Genomic DNA, 25,921 nt, shown 5'->3' on the forward strand with positions numbered 1-25,921 from the left:
GGCCACTGCACTCCAGCCCGGGAGACAGAGCGAGACTCCGTCTCAAAAAAAAAAAAAAAAAAAAATTAGCTGGGCATGGTAGCATGTGCCTATAGTCCCAGTTGCTCAGGAGGCTGAGACAAGAGGATCACTTGAGCTTGGGAGACAGAGGCTGTGATGAGCTATGATCAAGGCACTGCATTCCAGCCTGGGCAACAGAGTGGGACCCTGTCTCAAAAAAGAAAAGAAAAAGAAAAAAGTGTCAAGAAAAAAAAGTCTGGCCAGGCACAGTGGCTCACAGCTATAACCCCAATGCTTTGGGAGGCCAAGGCAGGAGGATCCCTTGAGCTCAGGAGTTTGAGACCAACCTAGGCAATGGGAGACCCTGTCTCCTAAAAAGAAAAAACATCTGTACGTCTTTAGTACAGACACAGTCATCCAATTTCCCACCCTAATTTTTCAATCCCAGCTAGCTGAATCCACAGATGCAGAACCCGTGACTATGGAAAAACAACTACAGTATCAGTCACCAAACAGGAACCCATTCAACGGTCTATTGCCTTACCCACAGCAATCTCACAGGTTCAATCATCACCTACCGACAGGTGACTTCCACTGTTTTTTCGAGGTCCAACCACGTGCTTTCTCCCTAGTTTACATGGGATGTAATAAAACAGAAGAAAGCATGAACCTGAAAGGCAGACTTGAGTTTAAATCCCAATTACACCTCTTACCAGATGGGTTGTTTACTTCAGAGGTGGTTGTGAAAATTAATTGAGAGAGCAGGTGAAACTGTTTTATAACTGATTCTTTAGCATATTTTCTGTTCCTACTGAATTATTCTGAATACTATTTAAAAGCTATGCACAGTATTGTAAGAGAACACAGAAATGACCCAAAATACAACTGTCTTCATATTTCTAAGATAAAGTCTGTGCAATCTTAGAAAGACAAGGGTGTACTTTTGTTTATATCTTCTCATTTATTCCTCAACTTCACTCTAATTTTCTCAGTTTGGTCATCTTGAGTCCCACTTATATACATAACCTACATAATATACAAATCCTAAATCTTCTCAATTCCCACACCACATATATGGTCAGAATGGACCATGCACACAAACAAATCAATATTAATTTTATTCATACCATCATAAAAAGAATCACTTCATTATTTAGGTAGAGCATATTCTCACCAGTTTATTACTACTGACAATGTCACTAGTAATTTTTCTAGTGCTGTTTATAAATGGAAATTAATTTTCCAGGATTATAATACAAATGTTTTAAGTATTTTATAAATTATATCATTTTGATCCCTTGGGATTTGCTTAGGTGGGCTCAGATTTTAAGCTCTATTTGCCTTTGTTTGTTTGTTTGTTTTAAAAGAGTACCTAGGCAAAGGCCTATCATTCTTCTCAGATCTGGTACTAAAAGCAGTGGTTTCTGCCCAGGTGTCTGTGACAAGAGGAAAATAACAGCTATATAACCGTTATCTCAGAAAGATAAGAAGACAACACTGGATTTAAAATCATCTAGGATCAACTTTTTTTAAAAAAAGTAACTCTGTAGAAGAACAGACCAAGAAAATCCAGACAAATAAAATGGATCAACAAACACATACAAAGACAAAACAATGCTCATTTGCTAGACTTAAAGCAAAATTACTCTAGATTCTTAACGTGTACAAATACTTAAACAGTACTACCCCCAAATCTCCTTCCTTCAGTATCTAAAATATTCTGGTTCTTTTTTTTTTTAAGTCTAAAGACAACCAAGCTACTGAACTATTCTTAACTTTTTCTTCAAACCACCATAACCTAGAGGAAGAGCTATAAGGTAGGATTGTTTTGCTTTTCTCATCTCAAGGAAGTTTCACAATTCTGAGTACTCAGAGCAGAAAAAAGTGTCAGTGTCTAATAGTCCTGAATACATTTCTGGTAAGTTAGGTAAAAGTAATACATTTTCTCTTTTACAATACATCTAAACTACACTCAGAGCCATAAGATGTTAGGCAACTTGTAGGTAAAATTGATGTTGACAGGAAAAATCTACACAATGAAATCTCCACGTACTCTCCAAATATTTACATTCAGGTTGAATTCCAAGAATTTGCTGTTCACTTGGTTGTTTGGAACTTACTGAATTGCCAAGATCCCAAGGAAGCTCATGGAAACAAATTCCATTATTTTATATTAAGGATTACTGTAATAAAAAACCAATTGCCATTGAAGTATTAAGTTTAAGAAAAAATGTTGTCTAATTTCGGGTAAGGAGTTCAGACACATCCATTCCTGCTGCAGTCTCAACAGTAAGATGCAGTAAGAAACTACTTCCATAATACTCAGCTCCTCACACCTATCAACTCATCTTTTACCTTGTTCCTTGAAAAAAAAGATGCCCCTATTTTATTGCATATAACACCCACTCAAGGAACATATTTAGAAATGCACATGTCAAGATCCTTTCCCCATAGATTAGGATTCATTGGGTTGGAGCAGGGACCCTGGTACTTACTGGTGTAGGTGGTTTGGGTCCCACATTCTGAGAAACACTGATTTAGAGGCTTTAGCTGGCAAAATGGGAGAGAATTATGGCTGCAGCCTCCAGGACATGTCCTGAAGCATCTACACCTTTAGAAGAACAGAGTCAGTTAAGAGATTAAAGAGGGCATAGAGGCCAGGTGCAGTGGCTCCCAAGGTATCCCAGCACCTTGGGAGGCCGAGGCATGCGGATCACATGAGGTCAGGAGTTCAAGACCAGCCTGGCCAATATGGTGAAACCCCCTCTCTACTAAAAATACAAAAAAAGCCAGGTGTGACAGCGCATGCCTGTAATCCTAGCTACTTGAGAGGCTGAAGCATGAAGATCACTTGAACATCGGAGGCAGAGGTTGCACTGAGCCAGGATCGCGCCACTGCACTCCAGCCTAGACAACAGAGTAAGACTTTGTCTCAAAAAAAAAGAAAGAAAGAAAAAAAGAGGCGGGGGGCATAAATGATGAGAGGAAGGTAACGGTGGCTATAAATGTAAGTTTCCTAAAAGTAGAGGGTTACCTTCTTATATGGAACCTACAGCTAAGAGAATAAACACTGGTTGTTTTCTATAGTGCAAATCTACTGAAATGTAGGCCTCACAATGGATCCTTCTTTTAGCATGGGTATAACTAAAGAATCAGGACCAAAAGATGAGTGTGCTACAGCCACGTAAAGGGGAGATGGAATTCAGGAACATGACCATTACAATCTTGAGCTCTTATAAACAGACAATTAATAAAATAAATTTTTTTAAAAACCAGGCAATACAATATACATCCTTGCTTAGAATAACAATAAATGACAGAAGCTGGTATATGTAAATTTAAGGGCAGTTATAGGCTTGGCCAACAAGAATATTGTAAACTTGCCTCCAAATCACTTGTCTTACACACACACACACACACACACACACACACATACCCACATACACCCACCTCTTTTGAATTACTCAGAAGGAAAAGCCAGTTTGGTCTTTCCCTTGAGGCTGAGTTTTACAATCTCACAGCAATGAATATTTAAACAGGAAAATAAATATTTCAGAACAAAGTCATTCAAACCTTTAGTCTATTAGGTGAAAAGCAACAAACCCTGTAATAGTCTTAATATCTCCAACCTCTTAAAAGCTCTTTCCTCTATTTCTCCTTAAAGAAGTATTTAGAACCTCAAACATTCATGAATCATGTCTTCCACTGGCAACAACAGACAGCAAGAACTACTCTGGTTCAGTTACCTGCTTCCTTAGAAATGGAAGGCCCTTACACACAATTAATAGTTAAATCTCTATTCTATTCAATGTAATTAGTGATTTACACAATCCATGGAAAATTATTCTTTTTCTCAACCACACTTTTCACTACAATCTAAATTAATTTATTATTTATTTTGTCATCATGGACAATTAAGTTTGCATCTTCCATATGGTAAACTGCAATAGCCTTAAAAATAGTCACAGCCAGGTGGGGTTGCTCACACCTGTAATCCCAGCACTTTGGAAGGCCGAGGTGGGAGGACTGCTTGAGGCCAGGAGTTCAAGACCAGCCTGGGCAATATAGTGAGACCGACCCTATCTCTACAAAAAAATTCTTTTAAAATAGCCAGGTGTGGTGGCATGTGCCTGTAGTACTAGCTACTCAGGAGGCTGAGGCGAGAGGACCACTTGGGCCCAGGAGTTTGAGGCTGCAGTGAGCCTAGATCATACCACTGTACTCCATCCTGAGTGACAGAGAGGGACCTTGTCTTTAAGGAAAAAACAAAACAAAGAAATAGTTATAACTCAGGTTCCAAATAAAACACTGGCAAGGTACTAGAGTGTTTTCTGAATTACAAAATATTTAATTATGCTTTATAAATGTTGTTAGGCATTCTGTTGTAGTCTACGTCTTTAAAATAGAAAATTCACATGATAAACATACAGTAACAGAGAAAAATTTTCCCTATCCCTTTCCCAGAACAAAACACATTTCGTCTACAACCATGGTTACATGGTGGCTTATATATTCTCTAATCATTTAACAAGTAAAGTCCCTAAGTCAACCAGGGACTGAATCATAAACTTCATCACAGCTTCCTCACCAAATGAAGTGATGATGAGCACATAACAGGTGCCCTTCAGAAAATGCCTGGTAACTGAATTAACCAGGTAACTGAATACCTGCTTCTGCAGTATAAGTCTAAAAAAAGATAGGAACCATTCTCTCAATAGCTTTATCAACTCTGCCAGGGACCTCACCACAATATAAATAATCATTCTATGAAAATATATATAAGGCTATATGTGAGAGTCCACATTATGCACTATGGGGAATTAAAAGAAACATGAGCCGCTGTTCTCACCTAGGCTATCTACATAATCTTTTTTTTGTTTTTAAAGAGTTCAGCTTTATTTTAACTTAACCTCAACCTAATGAACTCTCCAAGCAGCTGCCAGAATGATCTTTCTAAAATAAAACCTAAATCTGATAGTTAATTTATCTTCTTAGAATCCTAGACTCCCAATGTTTACAGTCTCAAGTCCAAATACCTTTGCATGGAAGTCATGCCCCTTGCACATTTCATCTATTCAGCTTCAACTCTTACCATCAAATATTTATTGAGTATCTATCGTGTGTTAGATATTCTGTCCTAGCTGCTGAGGAAACAACGGTGATTAAAAAGACAAAGTCCCTGCCCTTATGGAGTTTACATTCTAGTAGGAAGAGACAAATAATAAATTGGCAAGCAAAACAATAAACAGCTGGTGTGCTACAGAGAAAAAATAAGAGGAGGGTATCAGGGTATTGGGCTGGAGAGACAGAGAATTTCCTTTTTCTAAGGGTGGTATGGAAAGGTAACACTGATCATACTTTTTTAGAAATTAAGGCAACAAGTCATATGTGCATCTGGATGGAAGAAGACTCCAGACAAAGGGAACACAAATACAAAGTCCCATAGGCAAAAACACAAGCAGCTCATTCTAAGAACTAGGAACATGGAGGTCTTGGAAACCTATGTGATGCCACTGGTGTAAGCATGAACAGAGTGGCAGGAGATGAAGTGAGAAAGGTAGCAGTGGGGAAAGACGATATTGACAGAATTCCTGTAAAGCTTACAGCCACTGCAGGGATGTTAGCTTTTACACTCCACTGAGAGTTCTGAGCAGAGAAGTGGCGTGGTCAGAATTAGGTTTTAAATGTACCACTCGGCAAAGGCAAAGGCAGGGAGCCCTGTTGGGAGGCGCCCCTGATAATTCACTTGAGATGAGGAGGATTTGGCACAGGTGGTAATCTAATGTGTGTTGAATGCTGAAAAACACCATGTACTATTTCACCTTCCAGTTTATTTGCACATGGTATTATTTCTGCTTAGAAAGCTTTTCTCCTTTCTACTAATCGGGCTAATATGTACACAATCTTTAATATGTATGTGGGCATTTACTCCTCTCTAGAGGTTTCTGATTCACTCAAATGGGGGGAAAAATCATTCCTTCTTCCTACCCTCCCCAACCTAATACTTAACTCTATTGTGGTACTTATATTCAATTACAATTATCTGCTTACATATGTATTGTCTCCACAGAACATGAACTCGTTGAGGACAGGTAATTGTCCAGATCTAATTCATCCCAGTGGCTGCCTTAAAAGCCCTCAATAAGTATTTGTTAAAGAAATAAAAGATGTTTCAACCTAGTAGAGTATATAAGCAAACACAAAGTTTTGTTATAACAAAAATGATATGGTAACAGAAAGCGACCAACACTCAGCATCGGGAAACAAAGGTGATATGGGGTAGGGAAGACAAAGAGATTCATTAGGATGCCACAAACTTTGAAGGGACTTATACTAAAGTTATGAACTACACACAATAGGCACAGTGAGTGAGACATAGATTGGGGGGCCCAAGTGAAGACAATCCAAAGGCAGAACTGGCAGAACCTGGCAACGGGTATGAGTGAGGAGAAGACTACTAGATTTCAACCTCAAGGTACTGTATGCTAATGAGGAGTGAGCAAGAAAGAGTGGGAAAGGAGAAAGGATCAATTCTAGTAGTCCAAGATGTTCCTGATATAAACTAATTAGATTCTACTTTTTCATATTTGAAGTTCATTCTGTTTTCTAAATGCATTCTAAAACATCTTTGATAGTTATTTCCAGGGTGTTTTGGTAACTCATTTTCCTTTTAAATGTGATTTTTTAATCTTTATCAAATTAATACAAGCACATGATAGCAAATCAAATAGGTAAGGAGAGCTTATGATGAAAAGCAGCAGTAACCTGGCCGGGCGTGTTGGCTCACGCCTGTAATCCCAGCACTTTGGGAGGCCAAGGAGGCCTGCCTGAGGTCAGGAGTTCGAGACCAGCCTGACCAACATGGCGAAACCCCATCTCTATTAAAACTATTAGCGAGGTGTAGTGGAGGGCGCCTGTAATCCCAGCTACTTGGGAGGCTGAGGCAGGAGAATTGCTTGAACCTGGGAAGTGGAGGTTGCAGTGAGCCGAGATCGCGCCACTGCATTCCAGCCTGGGCGACAGAGTGAGATTCTGCCTCAAAAAAAAAAAAGCAGTAGTTTCCTATCCTTCCCTCTGTCAGTCCTTTGAAGACTGACCCTCTTTTAACAGTTCCGTAAAAGGCGGAGGTTCCCAGGCCAGGGGCTGCCATTAGGGATTACTGACTCCTCTGACCACTCCCAGGTTTTGGCAACACATGCTCAGTACAGACCTGATCTGCCCACAGAACAGCAGGACCTGGCCTCCTCTCCTGAGGCCACTGAAGGAAGGGGTCAAGTGAGTTAACTGTTTGTATGGCAAACTTTGACCAAGAGGGGGAGGGGCAGGAAATGGGCGGAAACCATAAACACCTCTTCACACCTTCTTTGGATGGAAAGGACAGAAGCAATAGCTCTACACAACCTTCCTGAAGACTTCCAGTAAAACTAAGCAATCAGCAAGGCCTGCTACAAAGACAGGGCCAGCCTTTCTGCCTTGTCTCACTCTTCTTTCCCTCCTGCTTTCCTGAGATGGTACTCCCCAATAAAGTGTTAGTGGGTAAGGTTTTTGTTTCAGGCTCAGTTTTCTAGAGAACACTAGCTAAGAACACAGCCTATGACTTGTGTCTTGTATTTTCCATTTTGGTGACTTAAACCTCTACTTTTGGGAACATCTCCAACTCTATTTGGCTATCCTTCTACTGTGTGCTTTCCATTGACAATAATGTTCTAAATCTCCTTTTGTATTCTCTAATTGTTTCCTTTTCATTATATCTAGTATTGTTTTCATCAATGAGTATTTATGAGTATTTTAGTTAGAAGATTCCTTTAACGTTCTCTTCTGTTTCCTGCATTATCTGTTGCCCCTAGGTTCAGGTTTTCTTTTTGTTTCTTTTGGTCTCTTTCATGCTAAAAGTTTCTCTCAGACTTCTAATGATCCTCACGCACTGGTAACCCAGGTAAAAGGACTTGTTAGCTAGTATGAGTTTCCTCTGTGAATTTGCTTTCTGATTAGATCTCTTTGGAATGAAAATTCTAATGGGAACTCAGTATAAGACAGAGAAGAGCATGTCACTGGCAGGCTTTGTTTTAGTGTAAGCCACTAGCAAAGTGCAGAATGCCATCCCCCTAAATATGAGACAAAGGAAGGGGTGCCAATATCTAACACACACACAAAATTAAATTTCCCCAAATATTCTGATCAACTTCTTTGGAGACAAACACTGTTTCATGTTTTGTTTTTCCTTTGGGTTTTCCTTCTTTTTTTTTTTTTTTTTTGAGAGAGAGAGTCTTGCTCTGTCGTCCAGGCTGGAGTGTGCAGTGGCACAATCCCGGCTCACTGCAACTTCCACCTCCCGGGTTCAAGTAATTCCCCTGCCTCAGCCTCCCAAGTAGCTGGGATTACAGGCACCCACCACCATACCCAGTTAATTTTTGTATTTTTAGTAGAGACGGGGTTTCACCATGTTGGCCAGGCTGGTCTCGATCTGACCTCAGGTGATCCACCCGCCTCAGACTCCCAAAGTGCCAGGATTACAGGCATTAGTCACCGCGCCCGGCCTTGTTTTTCCTTTGTTAATGCTAGAGAAAGGGGGTGGCATAGTATTTGCTGACTACTGCCACTGGGAAGGGGTTGGAAAGGCTCTGTCAGTGCCAGGTAACTGAGCTATCCCCTAAATAAACACTGAATTCCTGCTTTCTGTCTCTTTTTCATTTTTGCTCAGAGAGCTCCCATGGGTTCCCCCTAGGCAGACTGGCTTCCACACCACTAGCAAGCAGCCTCCTTGTATTCACTGACAGGCATCTGTTTATTCTCCATTTCATCCCTCAATTGGTCCTTATTAGTTTTAGCTTTTCCAGAAATTTAATAACTCTCTTGTTTATTAGTGTTATATTTCACCTTTTTCTATTTGTTATTGCTGATTTATTTTTTGTACTTCTGTACTGTTATTTCAGTGGAGTCTTATAAGAGATGTGAGGCAAATGAAAGCATCTATCTATCTTGACCCAGAAGTCATGATTTTCTGCAAAACAAGATTTCAACCATAAATGAGTTCTGTTAATTCCAGTTTCCTGTATAGATTTGAGAAAGGTGAAATAACTATTAAACATTTATGTTTCGTTAAAAAAAAAAACCTTTAACAACTCGAAGATTTATTAAAAGAAAATTAGAGAAGATTACAAGGAAAATAAAGTGTTTACTGCAATTTTTGAAACCGCCTGGGTACTTATGCTTTAATAAATTAGACACATTTAAATTACAGGAAGCAAAGCAACTCAGAGAAGGATCAAAACTAAATATGTGGCCAGACGCAGTGGCTCACGCCTGTAATCCCAGCACTTTGGGAGGCCAAGGCGGGTGGACCATGAGGTCAGGAGATCAAGACCAGCCTGGCCAACATAGTGAAACCCCATCGCTACTAAAGATACAAAAAATTAGCCAGGTGTGGTGGCGCGCAGCTGTAATCTCAGCTACTCGGGAGGCTGAGGCGGGAGAATCACTTGAACCCAGGAGGCGGAGGTTGCAGTGAGCCGAGATCACGCTACTGCACTCCAGACTGGGCAACACGACGAGACCCCATCTCAAAAAAAAAAAAAAAACCCTAAATATGTGCTGTAAGTCACAGTCCTAATGCCATCCACAAATACACCCAGCATTATGTGCTAGACATTATTTGAAATCCTTACAAACAGAAAAGATTTGCAAGGGTCTAACTATTCTCAGAAACAAAAGAAAAAATGAAGTATTTACCAGTTAGAATGCCTAATTTTTCATCTCCCTCCTTCTTCATAAAAGGAATAGTGGCTCAAATCAGAATGCAGTCTAAAGAGGAAAATAATTCCCGTTACCGCATTGATCTCTAGCAAATGGATCAATAAGGCACGCCATGGACTCTGATCCTTCAGTCAGGAATGGCAATGAAATGTAAACCAGTGATTGCAACACTGAATCCTTCATCACAATGAGGCCAGCCTAGAGAAGAAACTGGAGTCCTATGTTAGAAGTAGTCATCAAAAATGCTATTATAAACAGACTGTTATTACTGAACAGGAAAACCTATCTCATCTTAAGAAAGGTGGCCTGAGGAAGACAGAACTAGGGATACCTGAAACTGCTAATAAAAGAACCAAAAAGAAGCCATCCATACTTAATAGTTGTTTGGTAATGAAAATATTTGTAGTTTTCACTCCACATTTCCTGTGAAAGTCAAGTCAATGCTAAACAAACAGGGCATACTTTAAAAAATAATAAAAGGACATATCTATTTCTTCTCTTTACTTACAGTCTTCCTCACTTGAAACTTCATGATCATTATCACTTAAATCAACTACACTATCCAGCTTCATTCAAGAATAATTTTCTAGGCCGGGCGGATGGCTTCTGTTTGTAATCCCAGCACTTTGGGAGGCTGAGGTGGGTGGATCACATGAGGGGTCAGGAGTTCGAGACCAGCTTGGCCAATATAGCAAAACCCTGTCTCTACTAAAAATACAAAAATTAGTCAGGAATGGTGGCATGTGCTTGTAGTCCCACCTACTCGGGAGGCTGAGACAGGACAATCACTTGAACCTGGGAGGCAGAGGTTGCAGTGAGCCACGATCTCACCATGCACTCCAGCCTGGGCAACAGAATGAGACTCCGCCTCAAAAAAAAAAAAAAAAAAAAAATAACAAAGACCAAAAAAAAAAAATTTTTTTTTTTTGGAAAAAAAAAAAAAAAAAAAAAAGATAATAAATTACCACTATTAATGTGAAAGAATAAGAAAAAATAGGAAGCATACATAGTCTAAAATATAAATGCTAACAGCTGAGTTATAATCTTAAAGTTCTCCATGTTCTTTTTCATATGAACAGTCACATCAATACAAATATGAGGGGAAAAATCACATTCTTCTTACTAAAGATTGCATAGAAGAGATAGGCTAAGTAAAATTAAACAAACCTCCCCTCTCTGCATTTCCTCTTTTTCCAAAATGCCCCCTGGTTCCTCAGGAGGGAAAACTTTAAAGCATATATAGTAGCCTCCTTTCTCTACCGGGCATATGCTCCCAGACTCTCAGTGGATTCCTAACACTGCAGACAGCACTGAACCCTCATCTACTGTTTTTTTCCTATACATACATAACTATGAGAAAGTTTAACTTACAAATCAGGCACAGTAAGAGAATAACAACAATACTAATAGTAACATAGAACAATTATAACAATATACTGTAATGAAAGTTCCGTGAATGTGGTCTCTCTCGCTCTCTCTCAAAACACTATACCTTAGAATTTTCAGACTATGGTTGATCATGGGCAACTGAAACCACGAAAAGGGACACCGTGGATGGGGGGATTACCTTACTGAGATAAGCTTTTGGTCACAGTTGCTCTATGTTAGCAACCAACAGTCAGGTGACCATTTTAACTGAAGTTAAGAAAGCTCTAAACAATGCCATCGACTTCTTTAGTTCCACAATGCATTCCCATTGAAATCTGTAGATAATCTGATTATCATTTAAATAGCAATGACTCAAAGAGTCTAAATATTGCTTATTGAGGTTGTCTAAGGTTCCATCAAGTTTGCAGCAGTGGTCATCATTTTCACAGTCCGGAGTGCCCCTATTTTCTACACTGTTTAACACAGTGAATAGTACTTTGAATTTTCTCCCTCCCTGTTCTGCAAGATTTGCAAGGGCAGGTAATACACAGGAAAAAAGGATGCTTCCCCTTTTCCGCAAGACCACAAATCACACCAAACTACAAAACCAAGGAAACTCTATTTTTCCTGTGTTCTTGCTTAGGTATTTCTGCTAATGACTTTTTTTTATCCCCATTAATTTTATCAGTCCTAGACTCTCTGAAACTATCCTACCACTAAACCTCACTCAATACTAACGAATTTGATTCTAGTTTCAGATAATGTCTTGTATAACTCGTATACACACATACACACACAACAATGTCATAGCCATTCTTCTCACGCCTTCCACTTCTGCCAAACTTCTCAAACTCTTTCCTCACATAAGCTTCTAACAACACTTTACTGACATCACTTTCACGTAATTTACCATATTCCACCTTCTAGTATAATTATTTACACATCTTATGCATTCTTCCCTAATACTCCTTGAAATGAACTGTTCAACTCATTTTCAATCATAAATTAAAAATATATTCAATGAGACACTGCTTAATTTTCTTTTAAAAGTATGTGTTCACTCTTCTGCTTCCAATCAAGATGGAGTAACAAGAACCAGATTTAAGGCCAGGTGCGGAGGCCAAGGCAGGCAGATCACCTGAGGTCAGGAGTTTGAGGCCAACCTGGCCAACGTGGTGAAATCCTATCTCTACTAAAAATACAAAAATTAGCAGAGCGTAGTGGCACATGCCTGAAATCTCAGCTACTTGGGAGGCTGAGGCAGGAGAACTGCCTGAGCCTGGGAGACGGAGGTTATAGTGAGCCAATATTGCGCCACTGTACTCCAGCCTGGCCGACAGAGTGCGACTCTGTCTTAAAAAAACAAATAAACAAAAAAACAGATTTATCTTTCTACCTGAAACTACTAAAAAAAAACACAAAATACATGAAACAACTGCACTTAAGACATTGTCTAGAAGGCAAGGAAAGACAGAGATTCCTGAGTCAGGAAACAAGCAAGTTGAGCTTTACAACTGCCCCAACTTATCACATGGGTAAAGTTTCCAGGCTGTGGCAGAGGAGGGACCCAGGCAGAACCTGGTGGGTTCCATGAATTGAGAAGATAGAACTAGAAGTCTGGAGAAGCCAAGACAGCACAGGGGACGGTACTGGAGAAAGCTGCAGACAGAAAGAGAGCTCTAAAGATCTCAAGTACTCAATTGAGTGATGACTGCCACATCTATGTGTGAAACTTCCAGAGGCTGGGGAAAGAACCACTTGAAAGAAATACAGGCAACAGTACTAGGAGCTCACACAGTGCCAAGAATAAGCCTGTTCTTAACAGCCAGAGTGGAAAACCTAATGATTTAAGGAGCGTCGACTAGAGTCTTAAACAGAGTCTTGCCTCAGTGGCCAGGAAAAATTAACCAGAGACTAAACACAGCTCTAGTCCTGTCTAACAAAGCTTAAAAAACAACACCTGAGGTTGGGCGTGTGGCTCATGCCTGTACAAATCCCAGCACTTTGGGAGGCTGAGGCGGGCGGATCACGAGGTCAGGAGATAGAGACCATCCTGGCTAACACAGCGAAACCCCATCTCCACTAAAAACACAAAAAATTAGCTGGGCGTGTTGGCACGCACCTGTAATTCCAGCTACTCGGGAGGCTGAGGCAGGAGAATCACTTGAACCCGGGAGGCGGAGGTTGCAGTGAGCCGAGATTGCACCACTGTACTCCAGCCTGGGTGACACAGCGAGACTCCGTCGCAAAAAACAAACGAACAAACAAAACAAACAAACAACCCAAGACCTGAAAGGATCAAACTTTTTCTAAGAAACTTAGTTGTGCTGTAAAGCTCAAGAATATTTACAGAAATAAAAAATTATCTAGCATCCAACAAGATAAAATTCACAATGTCTGGCATCCAATCAAAAATTACCAGGCATGCAAAGAAGCAGGAAAAATACAACACATAATGCTGAGAAAAATAAATTAATCACAACTCACCGAGAACTAATACATACGTTAGAATTAGCAGATGAGGACATTAAAACATTTGTGTCCCATATGTTCAAGATAAAAAAGGAAAAAAATGAACATGCTAAGAAGAGACATGAGAGGTGTGAAAAAGACTCACATTAAATTCTAGAGATGAAAACTATAATCTGAGATTTAAAAAACACATACGCACCCACTGGATTGGATTAATGGCAGACTAGACGTTGCAGGGAAAAAAAGGTAGGTACATTTGATGTTACCCTATAGAAGCCATCCAAAAAGAAACAGAGAGAGGAAGGGAAAAAGACCTAAAAGAACAGTGAGCCTTGAAAATGACATAGAATGGCTGGTTAGGATCTGCTATATATCAAGTTTTGACAAGTTTTCAAAAGTAGTATGTAAAGAATCTAACTCTTGGCCATCTTGAGTGGAAGGCAAAGCAGAGAGGAAGATGACTATGCTCAATATACCATATTTGGTATACTTGCCATGGGTTGCCAATCCCTAAGATTTCATTGTCACCTTCCACTTCTCTTTCTCTGTCATGCTCTTTCCCCAGTTGCGGGAGTCATGCCCTTCTTCCTTCCTGCCTGACTTCCCAGGAGGCTAGAGCTCGTATGTCATTTACCGTCATACACACAGGTTTCCACTTACACTAGAACATCTATACTACAAGAGTTGCCTGTGTCCCTCAAATAGTTTATTCCAAAATCTTCCCAATCTTCTAGCTATGTAAAGCATGTATTTCCCAAACTACATGTGTGTTAAGTATTAACTGATTTAAATAATAAGCATTAGGTTATAAGTGACTACCCAATTTAACTCTCCCATTCAACATTTCTCAAAAGAGGACACTATCAATGAATTAGCAAGTTAAAAATCATTAATTAACTCAAAAGAATATTTGCTGGATGCTAACACTGGTAATATAGTCCCAATCCTGAAAGAAACTGTAGTCTGATGGAAAAAAACAGAAATATACTCACAATTACAGTACTGTATAAGCTGTAAGAATAATGCATATAGAATGCTAATGAAGCACAGAGGGACAACTGTGAGACAGAAAGATTTCTGAAGTAGGTGAAGTCTAAGCTGAATCTTTAAAGACAAATTAATCATGTGGGAGAAAAATGCATTCTGGCCCAAAGTAATAAATAATAGTCATGTGTCACTTGATGACAGGGATATGTTCTGAGAAACGTGTCCTAAGCAAGTGTGTCTTTGTGTGAACATCACACAGTGTACTTACACAAATTTAGATGGTATTGCCTACTACACAACTAGACTATATGGCGTAGCCTATTGCTCCTAGGCCACAAATTTGTACAGCATGTGACTATACTGAATACCGTAGGCAAGTATAACCCAAACCTAAGTATGTGTGTATTTCAATATAGAAAAGGGATAGTGAAAATAGAGTATTATAATCTTATGGAACCATTATTGTGTAGGCAGTCTGTCACTGACCCAAATGTTATTATATAGCTGATAACTAACATGAAAAGTGTATTTTTTTAAAATATGAAAATGTATACGAAAAGCAAGAAGGTATAGAATACAGCATATAGACGGAGAAAGGAAGTAAAGAAGAATAATCTTCGTATTTTCCGGGGCTGGGGAAATAAGAGAGCAAATCAGGGGATTCATTCTACTGTAATAGGGATCCATGATGACCTGACAGAACCACTCAAAACTGTCTCTCTGTCATGAAGCTATACGGGAAAACCTTACCTACGCTATAAAGGAAATTGCGAGGTCCTGTATCCCTCTAAGTCAGGGATCAGCAAACTATAGCTTGTGTTTCAAAGCCAGCCCTCCACCTACTTTTGTATAACCTGCAACTTAAGCATGCTTTTACGTTTTAAAATAGTTAAAAGAGGCCAGGCGTGGCACGCCTGTAATCCCAGCACTTTGGGAGGCCGAGGTGGGCGGATCACAAGGTCAGGAGATTGAGACCATCCTGGTTAACATGGTGAAATCCTGTCTCTACTAAAAATACAAAAAATTAGCCAGCCATGGTGGCGGGCACCTGTAGTCCCAGACACTCAGGAGGCTGAGGCAGGAGAATGGCGTGAACCCGGGAGGCGGAACTTGCAGGGAGGCGAGATCGCACCACTGCACTCCAGCCTGGAGGATAGTGTGAGACTCTGTCTCAAAAATAAAAATAAAAATAAAGTTGAAAGAATCATATTTTGTGACACATAAACATTACATGGAATTTAAATTTCAGTGTCCATATACAGTTTTACTGGAACACAGCTATAACTAACCATTCATTTACTTATCATCTATAGCTTCTTCAGTGCTTCATCAGCAAAGCCGGGTAGTTGTGATAGAAACAACATGACTTGCAAAGCCAAAATTGTTTACTATCTGGCCCTTTACAGAAAAAGTTCATGGATCTTTGCTCTAAGTTAAGAGTCTTTTCAAAACCCAATCTCCTTCACTTAAGTCCCAGTTTGTCTCTTCCAAACTTCTTACAAGGAATCATAATTAACATTAGGAAAAAAGAATACAGTCATATCATTTGTGGACATAAAGGCATTCATTTATAATATCGTAAAATAATCACTGACTTCCATTACTCAGCGACAGTAACCTTTGAGGGATCAGGGCAAGACTCAGAGATTAAAAGACAGGTAGATTCCTGCCAATCCTGCCATGCTTTATAGTGGAGAGGAAAACAATATTCTATTTATTCTTTTTAGGAGTTCAAGGTAATATCCCTTCATTTTTGGAATTCTAAATTGCCAACACTACTAGATGTTCAATGCGCTATACAAACCGACTAAAGCCAGTTGTACGCAATGGCTCATGCCTGTAATCCCAGCACTTTGGGAGGTCGAGGCGGGTGGATCACCTGAGGTCAGGAGTTAAAGATCAGTCTGGCCAACATGGTGAAACCCCGTCTCTACCAAAAAATACAAAAATTAGCTGGGCATGGTGACGCACGCCTGTAGTCCCAGCTACTTGGGAGGCTGAGGCAGGATAATCAATCACTTGAACCCAGTAGGCAGAGGTTGCAGTGAGCCAAGATCATGCCACTACATTCCAGCCTGGGCGAAAGAGTGAGACCCTGTCTCAAAAACAACAACAAAAAAGAAACTGACTAAAGCCAAACATGTTATCATAAAACAACATTTATAACAAAGTATGATACTTAATACTCATAACTGTAAAATGATGTTTGCCAAATGCTGGGAAGGAGGCAGGGGATGGAGAGAGGTTGGTTACTGGGTACAAAAACACAGTTAGAATAAATAAGTTCTTGGCCAGGCATGGTGGCTCGCACCTGTAATCCCAGCACTCTGGGAGGCAGAGGTGGGCAGATCACTTGAGGACAGGAGTTCGAGAGCAGCCTGGCCAACATAGTGAAATGCTGTCTCTACTAAAATTACAAAAATTAGCCAGGCGTGGTGGCGTGCACCTGCAGTCCTAGCTACTTTGGAGGCTGAGGCAGGAGAATCACTTGAACCCAGGAGGTGCAGACTGCAGTGAGCCGAGATCTGAGCCAAGATCGCACCACTGCACTCCGGCCTGGGCAACAGAGTGAGACTCAGTCTCCAAAAAAAAGAAGAAGAAAAAGAAGAGAAAGAGGAAGCGGAAGCGGAAGATGAAGTTCTAATATTCAACACACAGTGACTATAGTTAACAATAATTTATTATATATTTCAAAATAGCTAGAAGGGGAGATGTGAAATATTCTCTATACAAAGAAATGATAAATATCTGAGGTGACGGGTATCCTAATTACTGATTTGATCATTACACATTGTATGCATGTATCAAAATATCATAAGTACCCCATAAATATGTATAATTATGTATCAATAAAACTTAAAAAGTAATCATAATTGATATTTTTACTTAGCAATTAGACATAAATGATAAATCATCCATATAAATTAATGCAATTAGTCCAGGACAGTCAGTAAACATTCTGGAAACCGTATGTTTTCATATCTATGAGGAATAATTCAAGGAAGTAGGAAAAATAATGAAGGCAACAGAAGATTAAAGGGAACATTCAGCAGTATCTTCAAATATTTGGATTTTATGTAGAAGACGTGAAACCACTCAATGTAACTCCAGATGAGATATCGAGAAGGAATGAGAAGACAATAATGTAAACAGATTTCAGCTCATAAAGAACACTTTTCTACTTTTCATGGCCAACAATGGAACTATTTATCTTATGAGGCTCACAGTATAACGGAAGAGCATGTGAATTTGGGACTAAATAGATCTCCAGTTTGAAACCTATCTCTCTCTGTTTCCAGAGTCACCAGGTTGCCTGACCTCTAGAATCTCAAAGTCTCATGCAAAAAATGGGAAAAACCTCACCTACCTCAAAGATGATTGACAAGTGATACATAATGTGAATAATTATGTTTGCAAATGGGCTATGTATGTAAAATTGACTGGCACAGAGTAGGTATGCAAAAACAAAAACTTATTTTAATAACGGTCATTATTAGTGGTGGTTAAGAACAGAAATGCTGGAGCCAAACTCCTTGGGTTTCCTAATTTCTACAACATGGACATTAACAGTACTGCTGAGTAAGTAGATAAGGCTGCTGAGTGAATAAATGTCCTAAAATACGTAAAGCACTTAAGACAGTGCTTAATGCACAGTATGTACTCTGCATTATTATTTAGTATTATTAGACAATATTAATATTTTTATCATAAAATAATATATACTTTATTACATATTATAATAATGAAGTCATTTTATTCAACAATGAATTCCATTACTGCAAGTGTTTTATCAAAGTCTTAAGTCAGGGATGGAAATTTCAGAAATGAATCAGAGTCTCAAGTAAATTAATTTATTCACACATTCAACAAATATTTACTGAATACTCAATACCTACAAGGGGTAGAGTACAGTGGCTAAGAATATCAATTTCTAAGCCAGTCTGTCTGGATACCATTCCCCACAAGATCTCTTAGTAGCTGTCTGAACTTGGGCAAGTTACTTAACCATCATATGCCTAGTTTCCTCTTTTGTACAATGGAGATAACACGGGGTTGCTGAGAGGACTCAATGAGTTAATGAGGGTAAAGTGCTTAGAACAGTATCTGATATTAATGCATCATCAGCAGATATAAAGATTAGCTATTTTTATTATGACTATGTGCCAGGCACTGTTCTACACACTGGGAATACAACAGACTGCTGACCAGGATCCTGATCTCAGCGAGCTTCTGTTCGGGGTTGGGGAGGAGACAGACAAACAAACATATAACAATCAATGATAAGAACTAAAATCAGTGACAAGTGAAGAAAAAGCAGAATGAAGGTAGGAGTGACGAGGGAGTGCTGGTTTAAGCTAGGAAAGTTAAGGGAAAGGTCTCCCTTGAGAAGAAATATTCGAGAGTAGAACAAACCATATGGGTACCAGTGGGAAGAGCATTTTGGGCAGGCAGCAAAGCAGAAGGGTCCTAAGCGAGAGGGTCTCAGGTATGTTAAGAGAACAGCAAAGAGGCCAGTGTCATTAGAATGAAATACAGCAAGAAAGGGATGGCAGGAGATGAGGCTGGAGAGACAGCCAGATTTCTGATCATGCAGGGTCACAGGATTTTATTCAGAGACTGAAGGGGAGCAACTGTAAGGTATAAACACAGGAATGACAAAATCAGACTTGCATTTTAAATGACTCACTCTGGCAATGACCTCTAATGAATTAGTTTCCTGAATTTAATCATTCTAATAGTAATAGAGAAACATGTAAGAGTCTGGGAAATAGACACAATACATCGTGATGGCAGAATGCAGCATTTCTGACTGCCCAGAAGAGGTTGAACACTGGAGCCCACTAAGAAAGGTGCTACAATCAAAAGAGGAAAGTATTTACTGCAGCGGAGCCTTCTATTTGTGCCTGGCAGATTTCACATACAAAATGTTGGGAGGAAATGTTCAAAAAAGATTTGACAGTGGTTTGGAAATGTTGAAAACAACGAGTGAGGAATTATGACTTCAGAAGGGAATGTGTGGGATACCAATAATGTCAGATCCCAGAGAGGAATGGTATACCAGAAGGAGACCAGGGTGGGTAAAGGGTGCTGTAGCATCTAGTATGACTGGTTCCCAGAAACTATCTGTCTATCATAAACAGATGTCCAAGAAACAATCCCTAGGTAAGGAATTCCATGATGAAAAGTTCAAATTTGAGAGAGATAAAATTGTTTGCATATGGCAATCTGTGTAGATCAGAGTTTGGAATTTCTCAGGGGAGAACAGAAAACTGGAGGAACAAAACCAGGAATCTGAGCTTATGCCTTATCACTGAGAGGAATGAGGAATGTCATTACCGTTCAATATGAAGATGTCTTCTGTAGCAATACAAATTTAAGTAGTAGGTTGTCAAATATTACGCTTACCTAGACTCAACTGCAAAACTAAGGAGAAAGATAAAGGGAAAAAAGGGAAAAGGGGCAAAAAAAGAAAGAAAAAAGTGTGTGTGATTAGGGGGTGACTAAGACGGAAAAAACAATTTAATGAGTCAAGAGTGCTTGGATTTAATCATAGCTTCATTTATGAAATTCTGGGTATCTTTTCAAGAAAGTTAAGTAATTTTTAGAAAAGCGATACTTTTCAAGAGACAATCTTGGCCTCGACGAGGAAATGGTTATAACTAAAGACATGGAGCAATGTAGAAGAATTCAGAAAGAAACCAAATCTCTGGAAAAAGTGAGGTTTTGTTTTTCATTGTAAAGGAACATAAATTTAGTCTCCAACCCACAATCCTCGCCTATCCTCCAACTCCCCAAATCCTGCAAAGCCCATAGAAAGTGGATAGTGTGCCAAAACAAACAGTGTGGCTGCAGCTGCGTGGATGAAGGGTGGGATGAGGTTCGAGTGGCAAGGGAGCATGACTGGCAGGCAACCGAATGGAATCACTTTAAAGCAGTACCACAAAATGGAGACTAAATGCCGTGAGGACCTCCAGAATTCAGAGAAAATGGGATATGCTTAGCAAAATCAGAGAATAGATTCTCTACTCCAATACCTTTCAAAAACTAGACAAACAAAAACAGGAAAAGAGAAAATGAAACAAAGCAAAACATACCTGCTCTCTTATCTGTCTTTAATTAAAGCATAAAATACCCTCCCTCTTCTCTTCTCCCAACCACCCGGGAACAGAAGAGCGAACTGGCAGCAGCTCAGGTGAAAGACTTCAGCCTTCCAGCTACAAAGAGGGGAGATAGCAGACAATGGAACGGGTGATTCATTACAAAAGAATACACTCCAGAGCGGCCTGCTGCCACATGGACTCACTGCACTATTTAAAGGAACAGCAACCCCCTTTCCAACCTCCCTTATTCCTAACACCTTCCCTCCTCTTGGTCCTGATGGAAAACAGATTTTGAAGAAAATGCCAGCAAAGCACTGAGCTGTCCAAGAAAGGGAGGGCTTTGTGTTCCACAGAAACTGGCAGTCTTATACCATAGTAGAGTACAAAAATTTTCTCTCACATCCATACTGTAAAATCCTTTCCTCTCGGCCTAGTACACTTGCCCTTTCAACAATAGACAGTATAACTGAGTCTGAGTTTGGCTAAACATTTATTTTTTACTAATTAGTGTTGAAGTCATTTGCAATTTTGTTTTTCGAATTTTACACATAGTACAAGAATGATTTATCTTTCCTTCATATTCCACGTTGCTATTTTCATAAATATGAGATGCAATAATCTGGTCATTATGCCCAAAAATAAGAGATCTCAGTGAAATACTCCTACAACATATACGTGAACAGCTGATAAAATTAATGTTTTACGTATCACATAAGCATGTCTATCCGCTATATTAGAATTTTGTGATTAAACTGCCATTTGCTTTTTAGCAGAGCACTGACTACTATGACAGAGTAGTTTTAATTAAAACAAAAACAGGCCCTATAAAAGTAGTAATAAAGTGCATATGTAGTAATAAAGTGCATACACTGTGCAAATACTGACAAGGATCTAATATGGTATGATGAAAAAGTCATCCACTGAAAGCCCTTTTCCGACAACTAAGCAATGGAAACTGGAGACTACAGAAATGATATCATCTGAAGATGCAAAGAACCTAGGTAGCAAAACAGTGAAAACATATCCAAACATCTCTCTTACGTTGTAATAAACCGTTTAACTTTGATAACCCAGCTGTAACCATCAGTATAGACATTCTATATTGAGAAAGCTTATGTGACAGGTCATTATCAAATGTTGGGATTGGATGTCTGGCTCAAACACACACACACACACACACACACACACACACACAGGCACAACACAACACAACCACAGGACAAATGAAAGATTTGGCCCGGCTGGTTATTTCCTTTGATTTTTTCCCCCTAGATTACTAACAACTATGTACATTACATTAACACAGAAAGTGTATACAACAAAACAAATAGGCTGGAATACTGAAAATTCTCAAATTTAATATTCTATCCTTTCCAGGTGCATAATTTCAGGATGGGCAAAAACTCATAACTTTTCTTCAATATTTAGCACATCCTGATAAAAAACACGGTGATTTTATTATAAGAATTATTAGGCACCCCAGAATCTCTCTTTCCAGTTTCCATTTATTTCTTCTATTTCCTTCCTAAAATTATGGCTTCTTTAAATACTAATTATTACAACCACAATATTAAGTGTGCATAAGCATGTGCACTCTAACTTCACGCTCACACACACACTTACCAGCTCCTCTAGAAACTAAGGTGAAATGTTCCATGAGGCAAAACTCATTATACAAATTTCCATTTTAGATGATTCTTTCACTGGTTTAAAAAACACATAATGAAAAGTCAAGGCATTGAAAGGCCTTCAGTAATTGCTAAGAAAGAAGAGAGCTGTTACCCTCTAATATTGCCAGTTAATAAAAATTGAATGAGGGCTCTAAGGTCAAGCAAGTATCATCTCCCAAGCAACAAAGAGAATCCAGAAACAGGATTTCTCTTTTACGTAAAATTTTTTTAAAAATATAAAGCAGTATTTCAAAGGAGGCAATTAGGTGATGATAAGGGGATAAGACATGGAAGAGAAAATTTCAAAAGCTTCTCCGCTTTTCCAAAAGAGGAAGGAATTTGTTGAAATTTTCTAAACTCAGATTTGGTGAAAAATTACTTTGAAAAGATACATTTGAAACTTCTCTTTCCTCCAGGTCACAATGGGAAAATCTCCCTACAGGTTTCCCTCCTTCCAAACAGCACTGCAGGGCATTATATAACTAAACAGGATTCCAGTTCCTAAAATGATGCCTCTATCCTGATAGCTAGCTGGTTCTCTCGCCCTCCGGTGGTGACTGGGAGAGGAAAAGAAGAGAGAATACAAAAAAAGGGCAACCTCCTTAAAAGGAAAGCACTGTCCAGTGATGAAATTTCCCCACAGAGCATAGAAACCTGGAGTGAAACTGATCTTAAGTCTGAGACTAAAGGACTTGAATGTTCTACAGCGTAAATGATTTCTCATGGATAAATCAGAGCCTCATCATTTCCTCTCAACCTATACATAAAGGAAAAAGGGTAATGAGGCATACAGAAGGATGCTAACAAGAAAAATTGCCTTGCCAGGGAGAACTGTGGAAGAGCATTCACCTTTCCATTTGTCAGGAATGACTTGCTAAAATGCAGATGAGATATTGCCTGGCATAACCAAAGAGAGGCAGGGAGAAAGAGGGTAAAAGGAGGAGGAGAGAAAGGGGGATTGAGGGGGCTGGGGGAGAGAGTGAGTAGGAGTGGGAGAGAGAGAAGAGAGAAGAACGAGAGGGGAGACAGCGGAAGGAGAGGTATCTTCCATTTCCTACTCTCTCTCCTTCAAATGTATTTTAAAGCCTGTGTGATTTATACATTCAGATTTGTTCTCCTGTCAAGGAGGGCTCTACCTGCCTCTGTTACACCTGAATGCTCCTACTGAAAATCTTTGCCAGTAACAAAGCCATGAAAATGCAACATTCTTTCCTAACCTTCATTTTTAATAAGCAGTTTAGAGTAACAGCAAAACTACAATTCCATAGCCAATCCTGAGAAACCAAAGTGAATAAGGAATCAGATTTCCCTATAACACAAATTCTTCTGAAATTCTTAAAAGGAATCCTGCTCCCCTCTTTTTGGTAGTCTACAAGAATCTCTTCCTACCTCTGCAGTCTTTCTCTCCCTCCCTCTTCTCAGAACCAAGACAAAGAGGTAGACAAATCCCCACAGGGTCTTTCCTGAGCTACAGCTGCACAGTACAGGAAACAGGAATCTGCTATGGAGTTGAGGGAGGGGGAAGAAAGGATACGGATACATAACACACACATAAATGGACTCAACAGACAGAGACTTTTCAGCTAATAACAATAAATCTGGGCTGTTCTAAGAAGACAATAATAATTAAAACTCTTCTGACTATACTCCACCCTCAAACCTTTATTTAGATCCCAGAGAGGAGAAAAGAAACATACCGAGGAAGCACAAATCTTACCTGAGTTACCATTTTCTTTTTCTCCATAAACCAAACGGATAGATGATAAACCTTTCAAAGCAGCCGTGCTGGGGCACACCTCCACAGCTTTCTTTCCACCCCCCTCCCCCCCAGTCTAGCTATTTAAGGGTGGGTAATTGATCTCCCTTTATACCGTTTTCCTTCCTTTTTCTTTCTAATGTTTCTTCCTTTCTTTTCTCTTCCTCTCTGGCAGTCTCTCCCCCTCCTTCTTTCTCCAGCTCCCTCCCATATCTCAGGCAGATGGCTGAAGGAAGCCCCACCCCTGAATGCCTAAGGTAATTAATCAGAGTAGAGCCCCACCTCTTCCTCCTCCCCCCACCCCCTCCCAGCAGGCTGACATCTCCCAACTCCAGAAGCAGGCCTGCTGGAGAATGGCAGTTTGGTGTGCGCTGTGCGCACGCGTGTGTGCGTGTGTGTGTGTGTGTGTGTGTGTGTGTGTGAAGGGGGGAGGAGGAAGGGAGGGAGAAAGAAGGAGGGGCAAGCGCCATGTGCTGGCATATTTTAAGGATGCGATGATGGAATTAATTATATAGCACTGGAAGCTTTCATAGCAGCTTACTATAGTTAATACAGATTTAAGAGAGTCCAGCCACGAATGTCTAATAAATAAGAAATGAAACAAAATTATTTTTAATATTAATAAAACATTTTTACTGATGTACAGTTTATAGATGCAGTGGATTTTTTTTTTTTTTTTTGAGACGGGGTCTCGCTCTGCCGCCCGGGCTGGAGTGCAGTGGCCGGATCTCAGCTCACTGCAAGCTCCGCCTCCCGGGTTCACGCCATTCTCCTGCCTCAGCCTCCCAAGTAGCTGGGACTACAGGCGCCCGCCACCACGCCCGGCTAGTTTTTTGTATTTTTTTAGTAGAGACGGGGTTTCACCGTGTTAGCCACGATGGTCTCGATCTCCTGACCTCGTGATCCGCCCGTCTCGGCCTCCCAAAGTGCTGGGATTACAGGCTTGAGCCACCGCGCCCGGCCTAGATGCAGTGGATTTAACGAGAAAGATGTGAAGAAGTGAGGAGCTATTACATGCCCACTAACTGGAAGGTTTTTCAAGGAACAGGAATATTCAAGAACTTGCTTGTCCTAGAAGACCAAAACAGCCTAATGAGAGCAAAGGACTAAAAGAGAGGAGAGAGGTAAAGAGAGTTAATTTAAATGATTTTTATACTACTATAAAAAAACCTGGAGACTCTGAAAAAGGTATCTACAAATATGACTACTTAAGAAACTTAAGGTATACACAAAGGTGCATGCAAATCTCCTTAAGGCTTCCAGCTTCAATAAAAATTTTGGTTAACTGAAAATTCACCCTTTGTTTCCTCCAGCCTTCTATGTTTCAGCCTTTATTGAAAAAGATAAATCCTTTCTTATATATACCCTGGAAATTTTTGTCATTATTGTAAATAGTAATTGTTACAGAGTGCTGTAGATACAGGTCTAGGAGAATATTGACAATAAGAGTTTCTTTAAAGTTCTCTTATTAAAACAATATAATTAAAAATGCATCAAAGATGTGGTTCAGTCCAGAAGTTGGTCTAATTCTGCCCTTCACTAGTGATCTTGGAAAAATCTTTAACCTCCGAAACTTCAAATTTCCCTATATTATATTATCAAACATTCAAATAAAGCAATTTATAAAATGATAAGTTTATCAGTTGTCTCATAAATAAAGATTTTCTAATTTTTTACAGCATTCTAATAAATAGGAGCTCATCCTAAAGGATTTATGAGATATTTTAGTTATGCTATGTATTTTTAGGATATACTTTCTAAAAGACTATCCAAAGGTTAAAAAGATTAATTCCAAAATTAAGCTTCCCATTTTT

General features: G+C 39.6%; 1 protein-coding gene across 22 annotated transcripts in view; it reads right to left on the reverse strand.

Annotated features, from left to right (window-relative positions):
- Positions 1-24,458, reverse strand: part of LOC108541881 (RNA binding protein fox-1 homolog 2) — a 103,911-nt gene extending 79,453 nt beyond the window's left edge. For 12 of the 22 annotated variants that reach the window (XM_017891630.1, XM_017891631.1, XM_017891623.1 and 9 more), the window contains exon 1: positions 24,069-24,340. In XM_017891630.1, the coding sequence (XP_017747119.1) occupies positions 24,069-24,095 (27 nt within the window). In that variant the 5' untranslated portion in view covers positions 24,096-24,340. Of the gene's footprint in view, positions 1-20,675; positions 20,796-24,068 lie in introns of all 22 variants that reach the window. The other 10 variants (XM_017891635.1, XM_017891624.1, XM_017891638.1 and 7 more) reach the window with 3 other exon arrangements.
- Positions 24,459-25,921: the final 1,463 nt, after the last annotated feature.

The sequence above is a fragment of the Rhinopithecus bieti genome, unplaced genomic scaffold (assembly GCF_001698545.2).
Source record: "Rhinopithecus bieti isolate Rb0 unplaced genomic scaffold, ASM169854v2 scaffold_21866, whole genome shotgun sequence".
In the NCBI taxonomy this organism is placed as follows: domain Eukaryota; kingdom Metazoa; phylum Chordata; class Mammalia; order Primates; family Cercopithecidae; genus Rhinopithecus; species Rhinopithecus bieti.